At 44.4% G+C, this 14,200-nt stretch overlaps 1 protein-coding gene across 3 annotated transcripts in view; it reads left to right on the forward strand.

The window, feature by feature from the left end:
* The window catches only part of glra3 (glycine receptor, alpha 3), a 98,395-nt gene continuing 84,195 nt past the window's right edge, over positions 1 to 14,200 (forward strand). For 2 of the 3 annotated variants that reach the window (XM_085911647.1, XM_085911648.1), the window contains exon 1: positions 2 to 337. In XM_085911647.1, coding sequence (XP_085767773.1) covers positions 273 to 337 — 65 coding nt within the window. In that variant the 5' untranslated portion in view covers positions 2 to 272. Of the gene's footprint in view, positions 338 to 14,200 lie in introns of all 3 variants that reach the window. The other variant, XM_085911646.1, reaches the window with a different exon arrangement.

The following is a 14,200-nucleotide window of genomic DNA, read 5'->3' on the forward strand; positions in this document are numbered from 1 at the left end:
CTCAGCCCAGAGCTGAGCTTGAACAGCTGGCGCGCGTGCGCACTGCATTGGTCATTGTTTTGTATGTATTTTCCCAGTCACCTGTTTTAGTGGATTCCATGCGCAACCTATGTGTTATGTAATTAAGTGATGTGAAATAACACAACCAAGTGAATTTGGGAGTTCTCGTTTTGGTCTTTAAATTACAGCGGAAGGAAGAGCTGTGTTTGCTGTGCTGAAAGCTCCAAAATCGCAAGGAGACAGGACGGGTCCGTCCGAACGTCGCTGAAGGGATGAAGAGGAAGAACCACTCTATTGGATTCTTCTTACTCTTCTGGAGACTATCGCTGTTTCTCGGGTAAGACGTCACTAAAACAAATTGTCATTTTAATAAAGTTACAGTCGTTCCACGCCACCGCTCGAGACGATCTACTATGTGCAGAATACTTTTATTTTCCTCGTTTAACAGTAGACCAAATTGTTTCAAAATACATTTGTCCTCATGTTTACCCAATTCCTTGACAAAATTAGTAAGATATGGAACCATTCTTTAAAGAACAGATGAGTGATTAGGCAAAACATTCTTTCTAAATGAGATTTAAGTCAATATTAAAACTTTTCAGAATAGCACAATCATTGAACAAAACATGGCATTACTGCAAATAATGAGACCCCCGAATGCGGTTCAGCTGTATTTTCCAAACATATTTAACATATTTTACGTGTTCTGTAAAGGTATTTAAATTCCAAACGGTTTTAATTTGTATTTTATAAAATCGGGCTATTTGACTCCGTCTTGAACTTTGTTGGTGAAACCCTGCACAATTCTTACTTACGCTGGAGATCCTTTTATTCAGGAAGTCCTTAAAGCCTTCAAAACAGTTTTAAAAGAACCTTCTGGTTCGAATTTGATAGACGCATGATTTTGCATGAAATTGGCAGCAGACGTGGCTTTCTTTTACAATTCTTTTTAACCTCACTTTAGAATAAAATGGATATGCTGTCTCTATGGAAATTGACTTTTGCCCTCCCATTAATAAAAGAAGGTGACCCTGCAATCTTGACAAATTATTGATCAATAAAAAGTTTTTTTTAGTGAGCAAGTAAAATAATTTTTTACAGAAAAAAAAAAGTGCAATCAAAACAGTAATTGAAATGGCAACTGTTGTGGTTGACAGAAAACTATTTGCATCTCTTTTTATTGATTTGTCAAAAGTGTTTGATGTAAACAAAAACTATTTCAAAAATACTTATTAATAATTATTATATAAGGAGGTAACACGTCCGCCTCACAGTTAGGAGGGTGCTGGTTCGATTCCACCCCCAACCCTCCCTGTGTGGAATTTGCATGTGCTCCCCGAGCCCGCGTGGCTTTCCTCCGGGCACTCCGGTTTCCTCCCACATCCCAAAAACATGCCTGGTAGGCCGATTGAGCACTCCAAATTGCTTTATTTCAAGGTTCTTTTCAGAATCTGAATCAGCTTTATTGATCAAGTTTGTGCATGCCAAACAGGGAATTTGACTCTGGTTGATCTCAGCCTCTGTACAACATTTAAGTGACTGGCAACATTCAGGTAACTAACAACATTTAAGTGGCGAGAGCAGGATGTTATGTCTCTGAGTCTCTATGAGTGGTATAAGTTCATCAGAGCGACAGCCTGGGGAGGATTTGAGGGAGGATGTTGATCTTCAGGAATAAAAATAGTTGGACTCAATCGATTCAATAAAAATATTTTGGCGAGATCTATGCCTGAGTCAGAGACAAGTCCAAGTCAAATGACAAGGAGTCTCAGTCAAGTCAGAGATGACGAAATACCGTGTCGAGTCCAGATTAAAGTACTACAGGTCTGCTTCTACAACAAAACGCTCATATTTCATATCTTTCAATGTTGAAATGAATGGAATTGCAATTAGTTTGTTCTACTCTCACATCTATCTATCTATCTATCTATCTATCTATCTATCTATCTATCTATCTATCTATCTATCTATCTATCTATCTATCTATCTATCTATCTATCTATCTATCTATCTATCTATCTATCTATCTATCTATCTATCTATCTATCTATCTATCTATCTATCTATCTATCTATATATATATATATATATATATATATATATATATATAATTTTTTTTTCATAGGAATAAAATGCACTCAACTGTAAAGTATTAAGATTAGCTCTCTACATAACCTGTAAACACAAAAACATGGCTGTACCTAATGTAATGTCCGTCCTAGTTCCTCTGTGTTGGTTTACTAACATAATTGGTGCTTTAATCTGCGACCAACTAATAGTGCCCTTCCATTGCATGGAAAGCAATTGATGCAATTGATGGTTGCCAGATCTTGTGGACTTTGCTGCTGCCATCTGTCAGTGGGGATCTATATTTTCTATATCTGACGACAAAGAAATAGTCAAGTGATTGCTGGTATCTTAAAAAACTTGTTTAAATCAAAGCACTCGTACGTCAAGGCACCACCATACAACAAACCCAGTAATACAACAGAATAAATCGTGGCTTTCTGTGAGTGTTCAATCTAACACGATTTTATACTGAGTAAGTAAATTGTGAGTAAATTGACACAAGATCATTATTATGCCACTGTATTTCAGTATTCTTACTTTGTGTGACATTTTGGTTTGGTGATATGCTGATTTTTCTAATGTAAAAGAGTGCCTTGGCTCAGTAAAGTTTGTGAAACGCTGATTTCATCAATGCGTCGTAAGTTTATAATAACAGTGGTCCACGGGCTGCGGACCGGTACTGGTCCATGGATCAGTTGGTACCGAGCGAGAATAAATAACTTGCTTTATTTCACTTGTATTTATCGGAGACTTTCTTTCATTTAAATAAATGGACCGGATTCTCTCCTACACCTTGGTGACATGAATACAACGTCACATTACTCATGTTTTATGTTGTGGGTGCAACGTTATGAGGATGCTGCTAACAAAGTTGCATAGGAGTACACAGTGGATTCACGTTTAGTGCTATATTATACTGTGGTGTTTGCTTACAGAATTCACCCATGGAAGCAAGAGCTGAAGGGTGTGTTGGGAATGTGGTGTTTATGTGGTAGCACACTTGCGTTGCTGTTCTTTTTATTCCCCGCTTTACGAGTATGTTTAGTCGAGTCTTTTGCAACACACCTCCTACGTTTCCTTTACAATACCATTGTTTTTATGCCGGTTGTATCACTTCATTTTGTTGTATTTATCCGCTACACCGCTATTATCTGACAATAATCTGGTCCATAATGCTAAAACGGTTGGAGATTGCTACTATACTGTAGAAGACACCTTTTTCTGGTCCACACATCGCTGACTAACTCACCTTGGTTCTTGGGTCTGTTCTTTGGTATGATGATGACAAATGAAAAGGTCTGGTCTCGTTGCAAAGATGGGCAGATTTCATGTGGCTCCTGCTTGGGTCGAGATGGCGGCTAAGTCTGCACTTCCCCAACAGGTGGGCTTGATGTACTTTGAGTTGCTTTTTTGGTGGTGAGAGTGACATAATATGTCACAGACATTTATCAAATATTTTAAACAGAGTAATGGAACTTTAGCATGTGCAATATACTATATGTGGTAAATCTAGGGCTTTCACAAACTATTCTTTTTATAATTGATTATCCTGTTGATGAAGTATTCAGTGACCACAAACCCAAGGAAACCTCATCTCCATCATCTCCGGGCTGCAGTGGAGGCAGAAGTGCCTCACTTGCATACATTGACTGCACTTTCCTGGGTTTTGTATACGTGCCTGCAGCTCATAGATAAGAGTCTTCGATACCTGAAGAAGGTTGGATTTTCGTTTGCTGTTATTTTTTTGTTGATTTACAGAGCCAACAATGTACAATACCAACTCCGCTTCCTTTGACATGGCTTTTGTATCTTCTGAGCAATCTTCACCCACCCAAGCTCCCAGATGATGGACTGTGTGGAGGAGTAATTGTCTAAATCAGTGGTCCCCAACCTGTTTTGCGCCACGGACCGGTTACGTGTCAGAAATATTTTTGCGGACCGGCCTTTATATACGTAAATAAATAATAAATGTATATAAAGAAATAATACATTTATGATGACTATATAAATATGATGAAATAAAATTATACGACTGGCATAAAAACAAATATAAACCACAAAAAACTAAAACTCACCATTACGTTGAATTGTTGGGAGCACCGAGCTTGTTTCTCAGAAACGAGCTGGTCCCATCTAACATAAAAAAAAAAAAAGGGGAAACCGTGATAAACAAACTGCGATGTAGCATGGGATTGCTGTAATTTGAATTTCAAGTGACCTCAGTGGCGCAGCGGTTGTTTACATAAAGGAAAAAGATTCGATCACGGGATGACGAAGATGACGAAGGGCCCCACGTACGACCGGGATCATTAGCGGCTTTGTTTGAAGGATTTAATGATTTGGAGTGACACAGAAGGTTTGAAAAACTGTTATGGCTTTTACGCACGCCCGGTCCTACTCGACGGGAGCTCTCTTTCACCTCTGTGGATGAAAGTCGGGGATCGGCGCTTGGCCGGGTGGCTGTCCGGGGATGGTGGATGGGGCTTGGACATGGCTTTTACGCACGCCCGGTCCTATTCTATGAAGCTCTCTTCCACCTCCGTGGCTGGAAGTTCAGTATTTGTAGGCTCGTTTAACTCTTGTTTTGTTAAATAAAGAACCGTTTACCAAACCCACGTGTCTTTGCTTGTACTTTGTTAACGCGACAATATAGTTATATACTAGATCTGTGGAATAACGACGAGGCTGACGTCAGGGCGCACGCGCGGCGTTGTTGACAAACGACGAGGAATTTGATCGATTTAATGATTTGGAGTGACACAGATGGTTTGATAATATTGTTGTAATAAGATAGTTATTTGAAATATACTTTATATATCGTTATATGGGTCTGTGGAATAATTAGAAATGCAACTTACGAGTCCGATGTCAGCAGCGCGGCGCATATGCGGCGCATACGCGGCATTGTTTACATAAAGGACGATCGATGGATTTAATGAATTGGAGTGACACGGATGGTTTGACGTGTTATTTATGTAATAGTTATTAGAATAACTCTGAATGTTACGTCAGGCCCGTTCTCAGCTCTTCGTTTGTGTTTATGTCACGTTAGGATACATTGTTTAGCCTGTTGTTGCTTGTTCATGTCTGTTCTTGGTGTTGGATTTTGTCGAATAAATTTCCCCCAAAATGCGACCTATACTCCGAGCGACTTATATATGTTTTTTTTCACGTTATTGTGCATTTTATGACTAATGCAACCTATATTCCGGAGCGACTTTTAGTACAAAAACTACAGTACATACATTTTCTACAGCATAAGAATGTTTGTGTCATGATCACCATCTAAAAACCATATTTAAAAAAAACAAACCAAAAAAAACATCTTTTTACATTTTCACGCATTTTTGCAAGAGCTCCAGGGAGCCGCTAGGGGTGTGCTAATGAGCCGCAAGCGGTTCTAGAGCCGCGGGTTGCCGATCCCTGGTCTTGAGTAAAATTTGTTGTAGCAATTTTTAAGATAGACCCGAGGTGTCCGCTAACCTTTCAAAGTCAAAGTCTGCTTTATTGTCAATTTCCTCACGTCGAGACACACAAAGAGATCAAAATTACGTTTCCCACTATCCCACGGTGACAAGACATATTACACAATATACATACAAGTAAACAGCACAAAAAGTAAAAACAAGAAGGCACAAACAATGAATAAATATGAGCGATGAACAAATAATAAATAAACGAATAAATAAAAGGAGCAAAAATGGAGCAAGTGTGCAGACAGTCAGAATGGAGCGCAAAAGTACAGGACGTTCTGCAGCCGAGGGTGGAGGGGGAGGGAGAGTTCAGGATCCTGACAGCCTAAAGTATGAAGCTGTTGGTGAGTGATGGTGTGGGAGCGCAGGCTTCTGTACCTCTTCCCAGAGGGCAGAAGATCAAACAAAGAGTGAGCAGGGTGACTCACATCACACACAATCGTGGTCGCCTTGCAGGTGAGATTGGAGGTGTAAATGTCCGTCAGGGAGGAGAGTGAAGCACCAATAATCTTAGCAGCTGTGTTCACTATGCGCTGCAGGGCCTTCATGTTGTATTCATTGCAGCTACCACCCCACACAGTGATACAACTGGAGAGGACGGTCTCAATGGTGCCACGGTAGAATGTGGTCATGATGGCCGGTGGAGCACTTGCTCGCCTGAGTTTCCACAGGAAGTACAGGTGGCGCTGAGCTTTCTTCGCCAGTGATGCAGTGTTGGTGATCCAGGAGAGGTCTTCACTAATGTGCACCCCCAGGAATCTGGTGCTGTTCACTCTCTCCATCAGAGCACCGTCGATGGTCAGTGGCAGGTGTTGGGTGTGACCCTTCCGGAAGTCAACAGCAATCTCCTTGGTCTTGCTGATGTTCAGCAGGAGGTTGTTGTCCCTGCATCATGTGGCCAGAAGGTCGACCTCCGACCTGTATTAAGTCTCGTCACCCTTGGTGATGAGACCCACCAGAGTCGTGTCGTCAGCAAATTTCAGCATCCGGTTGTTGCTGTAGGTTGTCGCCAACACGTGCCACCTGATGCCTCTGACAGAGGAAGTCGAGTAGCCAGTTGCAGAGGTAGGTACTGAGTCCAGGTTCCAGCAAACTGGAAGAGGTCAAGGGTGGGCAGGAGAATGGACCTGATGTGTGACATCACAAGCCGCTCAAAGCACTTTATGATGATGGGTGTCAGTGCCACGGGGTGGTAGTCATTGAAGCAAGATGGAGCAGTCTTCTTCGGCACAAGTATGATGGTGGCAGCCTTGAAACATGAGGGGACGATGGCTTGCTGCAGGGAAATGTTAAAGATGTCTGTGAAGACACCCTTAAGCTCCTCAGCGCAGTCCTTAAGCGCTCGACCTGGCATGTTGTCTGGGCCCGCCGCCTTACAGGTGTTGATAGCAGCAAGTGTCCTCCTCACGCTATCGGCAGAGAGGCACAGGGGCAGCTTGTGTGGAAGGGGAGGGGTCTTTAGCGGGCAAGTGCTGTTCTGAGCGTCAAAGCGAGCAAAGAAACAGTTCAGATCGTTGAGCAGAGGGATGTTGCCCTCACAGCTCTGTGGCGCGGGCTTGTAGTCCGTGATGGTCTGAATGCCTTTGCCATAGGCTTCGTGCGTTCCTGCTGTCTTTGAAGTGGGCGGTCATCTTGCAAGTGAATGTCTTTTTCGCTTCCTTGATGCTCCGGGACAGGTTGGCCCTCGCTGTTCTCATGCCTGCTTCATCCCCAGCTCTGTAAGCTTTGTCCCTGGCCCTCAGCAGCCTGAGGACAGCCCCTGTCAGCCATGGCTTCCAGTTAGCTCGAGTGATGATGTATTTTGCGTGGGTCACATCATCAATGATGGCTGCTGTGCATCAGGCAGTAGAGTGGGTCGTTTAATAACCGGAGGGTTGGCGGTTCGATCCCAGCTCTGTCACAGTCACATGTCGTTGTGTCCTTGGGAAAGACACTTCACACACACTCGAAATTCGGCACTGATAGAAATAGAGAGCGGAGTGCGCCGGGTCCATACTACTGAGTACGTACACGCACTTGTGAGTGTGCACCGCGCTTTCTGACGCGGCTTCCGGGAGTAAATGCGCGGGCGGGCGTTTCTCTATCTACTGGGGAAATGCAGTCATTGAAGTCATTAAATAACCCAAGATCTTGCCAATAAAAAACCAATTGTTACTCCACATCTTTGTTTTGCTTGCTCAAGAACGGACATCTCAAACTACGCGCAACAGTATGAAAGCCTCATATGTACAGTACACAGTACACAGCAAAATATTGAAACATTCTGTCCTCTCACCATAGGCCCTAATGTACCCAAGGATTTCGGTACTTCATTTCACACGGATCCATTTACAGCCCACTATTAATGTGTATGTGCCTATCTGCGCTGGTAAAAAGCGCTCACTCTACGAGGTCATGTCCAATCACTGTTGTGCTTGGACTGGGACTCATGCTCTTGTGCTGTTGTAACTGTAGGTGAGTAAAAGTGCAGCCATGTTTGCCAGTTGACCAGTTACTTTGGGCTTCTTGTACAGAAATATTGCTTGTAAATGTTAAGTCGTAAGATAAGGATCTCATTTGCTTTTTGCAAAGGTCCATCGACTATTTCGGACTTTTTCTGTTCCCAAATTCAGGAAAGACAAGAGACTTGCTCCTCCATCCATCGATCGATCCATCGATCGATCCATCGATCGATCCATCCATCCATCCATCCATCCATCCATCCATCCATCCATCCATCCATCCATCTTCTTCCACTTATCCGGGGTTGGGTCGCGAGGGCAGCAGCTTTAGGAGGGACTCCCAGACATTTCTCTCCCCAGCCACTTCATCCAGCTCATCCCGGGAAGTCCCAAGGCGTTCGAGGCCAGCTGAGAGACATAGTCTCTCCAGTGCGTCCAGGGTCGTCCACGGGGTCTCCTATTGGTGGGACATGCCCAAAACACCTCCCCAGGGAGGCGTCCCGGAGGCATCCTAATGAGATGCCCGAGCCACCTCATCTGGCTCCTCTTGACATGGAGGAGCAGCGGCTCTACTCCGAGTCTCTCCCGGATGACCGAGCTTCTCACCCTATCTCTGAGGGAGAGCCCGGACACCCTGCGGAGGAAACTCATTTCGGCCGCTTGTAACCGGGATCTCGTTCTTTCGGTCACGACCCATAGCTCGTGACCATAGGTGAGGGTAGGAGCGTAGATCGACCGGTAAATTGAGAGCTTTGTCCTTTGGTTCAGCTCTGTCTTCACCACGACGGTCCGGTACAGAGTACGCATTACTGCTGACGATGCACCTATCCGCCTGTCGATCTCATGCTCCATCCTGCCCTCATTCGTGAGCAAGACCCCAAGATAATTGAACTTCTCCACTTGGGGCAGGACCTCATCCGCGATCCGGAGAGGGCATTCCACTCTTTTCTGACCGAGGACCATGGACTCAGATTTGGAGGTGCTGACCCTCATCCAGATCGTTTCACACTCGGCTGCGAACCGCTCCAGTGTGAGCTGGAGATCATAGCTTGAAGAAGCCAACAGCACCATGTTGTCTGCAAAAAGCAGAGACACAATGCTGAGGTCCCTAAACCCCCTCAACGCCTTGGCTGTGCATAGAAATTCTGTCCATAAAAGTTATGAACAGAACCAGTGACAAAGGGCAGCCTTGGCGGAGTCCAACCCTCATTGGGAATGAATCCGATTTACTGCCGGAAATGCGTACCAAACTCTGGCATAGATGATACAGGGACCAAACCGCCCTTATCAGTTGGCTTGGTACACCGTACTGCCAAATCACCCTCCGCAGAACTTCCCGAGGGACGCGGTCGAACGCCTTCTCCAAGTCCACAAAACACATGTGGACTGGTTGAGCAAACTCCCATGCCTCCTCGAGGATCTTGCCGAGGGTATACAGCTGGTCCACTGTTCCGCGGCCAGGATGAAAACCACACTGCTCCTCCTGAATCCGAGGTTCGACCTCCCGACAGACCCTCTTCTCCAGCACCCCTGAATAGACCTTACCAGGGGAGGCTGAGGAGTGTGACTCCTCTGTAGTTGGAACACACCCCCTTCTTAATGAGGGGAACCACCACCCCAGTCTGCCAATCTAAAGGCACCGTCCCCGATGTCCACGCAATGTTGCAGAGGCATGTCAGCCAGGACAGCCCCACAATATCCAGAGCCTTTAAGAACTCCGGGCAGATCTCATCCACTCCTGGGGCCTTGCCCTTAAGGAGTTTTTTAATTGCCTCAGTGACTTCGACCCCAGAGTTTGGAGAGTCCACCTCAGAGTCTCCAAATCCTGCTTCCACAATGGAAGGCGTGTCGGTGGAATTGAGGAGGTCTTCAAAGTATTCTCCACACCAACTCACAACGTCCCGAGTCAAGGTCAGCAGCACACCATTGCCACTGTAAACAGTGTTGACAGTGCACTGTTTCCCCCTCCTGAGACCCCGGATGGTGGACCAGAGTTTCCTTGAAGCCGCCAAATTCCTCCCACGCCCGGGTTTTTGCCTCAGCAACCACCGAAGCCGCGTTCCGCTTGGCCATCCAGTACCTGTCGGCTGCCTCCGGAGTCCCACAGGCCAAAACGACCCGATAGGACTCCTTCTTCAGCTTGACGGCATGCCTTATCGCCGGTGTCCACCAGCGGGTTCAGGGATTGCCGTCATGACAGGCACCGACCACCTTACGGCCACAGCTCCAGTCAGCTGCCTTAACAATGGAGGCACGGAACATGGTCCACTCGGACTCAATGTCCCCCGCCTCCCCTGGGACGTGGGAAAGGTTCTGCCGTATGTGGGAGTTGAAGCTCTTCCTGACAGGGGATTCTGCCAGACGTTCCCAGCAGACCCTCACAGAGCGTTTGGGTCTGCCAGGTAGGATCGGCATCTTCCCCTACCATCTGAGCCAACCCACCACCAGGTGGTGATCAGTTTACAGCTCCGCCTTTCTCTTGACCTGAGTGTTCAAAATATGCGGCCGCAAATCCGATGACACGACTACAAAGTCGATCATCGAACTGCGGCCTAGGGTGTCTTGGTGCCAAGTGCACACATGGATACCCTTATGTTTGAACATGCTGTTCATTATAGAAAATTCGTGTCGAGCACAGAAGTCCAACAATAGAACACCGCTCGGGTTCAGATCGGAGGGGCCGGGCCGTTCCTCCCAATCACGCCCTTCCAGGTCTCACTGTCATTGCCCAGTGGTGTCCTAGTGGCAAGTGCACACATGGACACCCTTATGTTTGAACATGGTGTTCATTATTGACAATCCGTGTCGAGCACAGAAGTTCAACAATAAAACACCGCTCGGGTTCAAATCGGGGGGGGGGGGTTCCTCCCAATCACGCCCTTCCAGGTCTCACTGTCATTGGCCACGTGAGCATTGGTCACCCAAAATGGTTTGGTGCATAGGCACAAACAACAGTCAGGACCCATCACCCCACCTGAAGGCGGAAGGAGGCTACCCTCTCGTTCACTGGGTTGAACCTCAGTGTGCAGGGGGCAATAAGTATGCCCAGACCTGCTCGACGCCTCTCATCGTGGGCAACTCCAGAGTGGAAGAGAGCCCTGCCCCTCTCGAGAGAGTTTGTACCAAAGCCCAAACTATGTGTGGAGGCAAGTCCGACTATGTCTAGTCCAGTGACGTGCGGTGAGGTTCATGACTGGGGAGGCACTGACGTCACCCTCCCCCCTTCCCCAGTAAAATTTGTCGGACACCTAACCGTGTCACATAAAAGGTTGGGGAACGCTGCTCTAGAGTATCTTATTCATTATTTAATTTGAACTATTAGAATAGAAATCCCATATCATCAGTCTTCATACATAAAAACACTCAATAAAGCACATGGAATAAAATAACTAAAAAAATCAAACCTTTTAACTCTGGAGTTGGTCTTCCTTTACTGATGAACTCCTGTTTCGACCGAAAATCCATAGTTGAAAATAGTCTGGATATGTAATCCTCCATTGTAAAAATGAAATGTAAAATAAATAAATGGAAGACTGCTTCTCAGTTGTTCACTGTAAAATTTGAACTGGATATCATTTATTCTAGAGGTGGGCGCATGAAGCATCCCGGGATCACTAGCACCCCCTGCCATAAGGCTGGAGAACTTTTTTATTGTTGCCTCCGTAAGGTGTCTTTTCAAAGCCGCTTTGTTCATCTAAAATGGGTGGGCAACAGGTGTGTGGGGGGTACATTTTGTTCAACTACGGCAGTGTTTGTCAACCACTGTGCCACGGCACCCTAGTGTCCCGTGAGTGATCGTCTGGTGTGCCGTAGAAAACTATTCAAATTCACCTAATTGGTCCAAAAATATTTTTTGAAAACAAATTACCGTATTTTTTTGGACTAAAGGTCGCTCCGGAGTAGAAGTTGCACAAGCCATAATAATGCACAGTAAAGTAAAAAAAACAAACATATATAAGTCGCTCTGGAGTATAAGTTGCACTTTTGGGGCAAATTTATTTGTTAAAATCCAACACCAAGAACAGACATGAACCAGTAACAACAGGCTAAACGATACGGTATGCTAATGTGACATATACACAAATGAGGAGCTAAGAACGGGCCTGACGTAACATTCAGAGTTATTAAAAAACTGTTACATAAATAACAGGTTTATCAAACCATCTGTGTCACTCCAATTCATTAAATCCATCAATCGTCCTTTATGTAAACAATGCCGCGTATGCGCCGCATAGGCGCCGCGCCGCTGACGTCAGACCCGTCGTGAGTTGCATTTGTAATTATTCCACAGACCCATATAACAATATATAAAGTATATTTCGAATAACAATCATATTACAACAATATTATCAAACCATCTGTGTCACTCCAAATCATTAAATCTGTTGATCAAATTCCTCGCCCTTTATGTCAACAAAGCCGCGCGTGCACTGCACAGATCTATTATATAACTATATTGTAGCGTTAACAAAGTAACAGGAAAGACATGGGTTTGGTAAACGCCTCTTTATTTTACAAAACAAGAGTTCAACTACTGAACTGTAACGATAAAATCATATACAAGTTGCTACACGAAATAAAATATATCAAATGACTATAACATAAATAACAAGTTTTTCAAACCTTGTGTCACTCCAAATCATTAAATATTTCAAACGTGGGGCCCTTTGTCATCTTTGTCATCCCGTGATCGAATCCTTTGTCCTTTATGTAAACAACCGCCGCGCCGCGGACGTCACTTGCAGTTCAAATTACAGTAATCACTTGCTACATCGCGGTTCATTTATCACGGTTTCACTACATCGCAAATTTTTGAATTTTGAGAATTTGTGAAAAAATTCACATATAAATGGCTCCTGAGTATAAGTCGACCTCCCATCCTAACTATGAAAAAAAACGTGACTTATAGTCCGAAAAATACAGTAATTATTATCTGCAGATAATATGCCATTGTCGAGTGTCTGTGCTGTAGTAGTGACTGGCAGCGTAATCATGTAATGAAAAAATAAACCTACATAATGCATTGCATGCGTGCTCACAAAGAGTCGTGTCTCTCTTGAATGTTTTAGTAATGGTGTCTGCTGTCTTTGTCCAAGATAAGCTTTTGTACGCCACAATGGTTAAAAAGCAAACTGAAAAATCATGGCTCAAAATAATCTTTTTCCTCTATTTTGCTGCCATGAGATCTTGAAGGTGGACCAAAGACTCTGCAAGACTACTTAACATCGGAACGGTCATAATGTCAAAAGAACAGATACTTTTGGTCCCAATTCGGTACCAACACGCAAAAAATGTGTCTTTAAATGGTACCTTTGGTCAACCTGTATAACGCAGGCACTGATTTAGTATTCCGAGGATGGAAGTCCACACCACCGCATGCCTGGAAGTCGACGCCGGTGCTTGGGGCCGTGTGGCAGTGAACTATTTATGTTATAGTTATTTGATATATTTTATTTAGTGTAGCAACTTGTATATGTTTTTATCATTACAATTCAGTAGTTGTTGCCTCGTTGAACTCTTGTTTTGTTAAATAAAGAGCCGTTTACCAAACCCATGTCTTAGCTTGTACTTTGTTAACGCTACAATATAGTTATATACTAGATCTGTAGAATAACGACGAGGCTGATGTCATGGCGCACGCGCGGCGTTGTTGACAAAGGACGAGGAATTTGATCGATGGATTTAATGATTTGGAGTGACACAGATGGTTTGATAATACTGTTGTAATATGATAGTTATTTGAAATATACTTTATATATCGGTATATGGGTCTGTGAAATAGTTCGAAATGCAACTTACGAGTCCAACGTCAGCGGCGCGGCGCATATGCGGCACATACGCGGCATTGTTTACATAAAGGACGATCGATGGATTTAATGAATTGGAGTGACACGGATGGTTTGATAAACGTGTTATGTAATACTTATTTGAATAACTCTGAATATTGCGTCAGGCCCGTTCTCAGCTCCTCGTTTGTGTATATGTTACATTAGCATACCGTATCGTTTAGCCTGTTGTTGCTCGTTCATGTCTGTGCTTGGTGTTGGATTTTGTCGAACAAATTTCCCCCAAAATGCGACCTATACTCCGGAGCGACTTATATATGTTTTTTATGTTTGTTTTTTTTCACGTCATTTTGTGGCTAATGCGACCTATATTCCGGAGCAACTTTTAGTTCGAAAAATACGGTAAGTGTTGGAGCTAGCGAGGGGGGCA

The sequence above is a fragment of the Syngnathus leptorhynchus genome, chromosome 5 (assembly GCF_054491065.1).
Source record: "Syngnathus leptorhynchus isolate UIUO chromosome 5, UIUO_Slep, whole genome shotgun sequence".
NCBI classification, from domain to species: Eukaryota; Metazoa; Chordata; class Actinopteri; order Syngnathiformes; family Syngnathidae; genus Syngnathus; species Syngnathus leptorhynchus.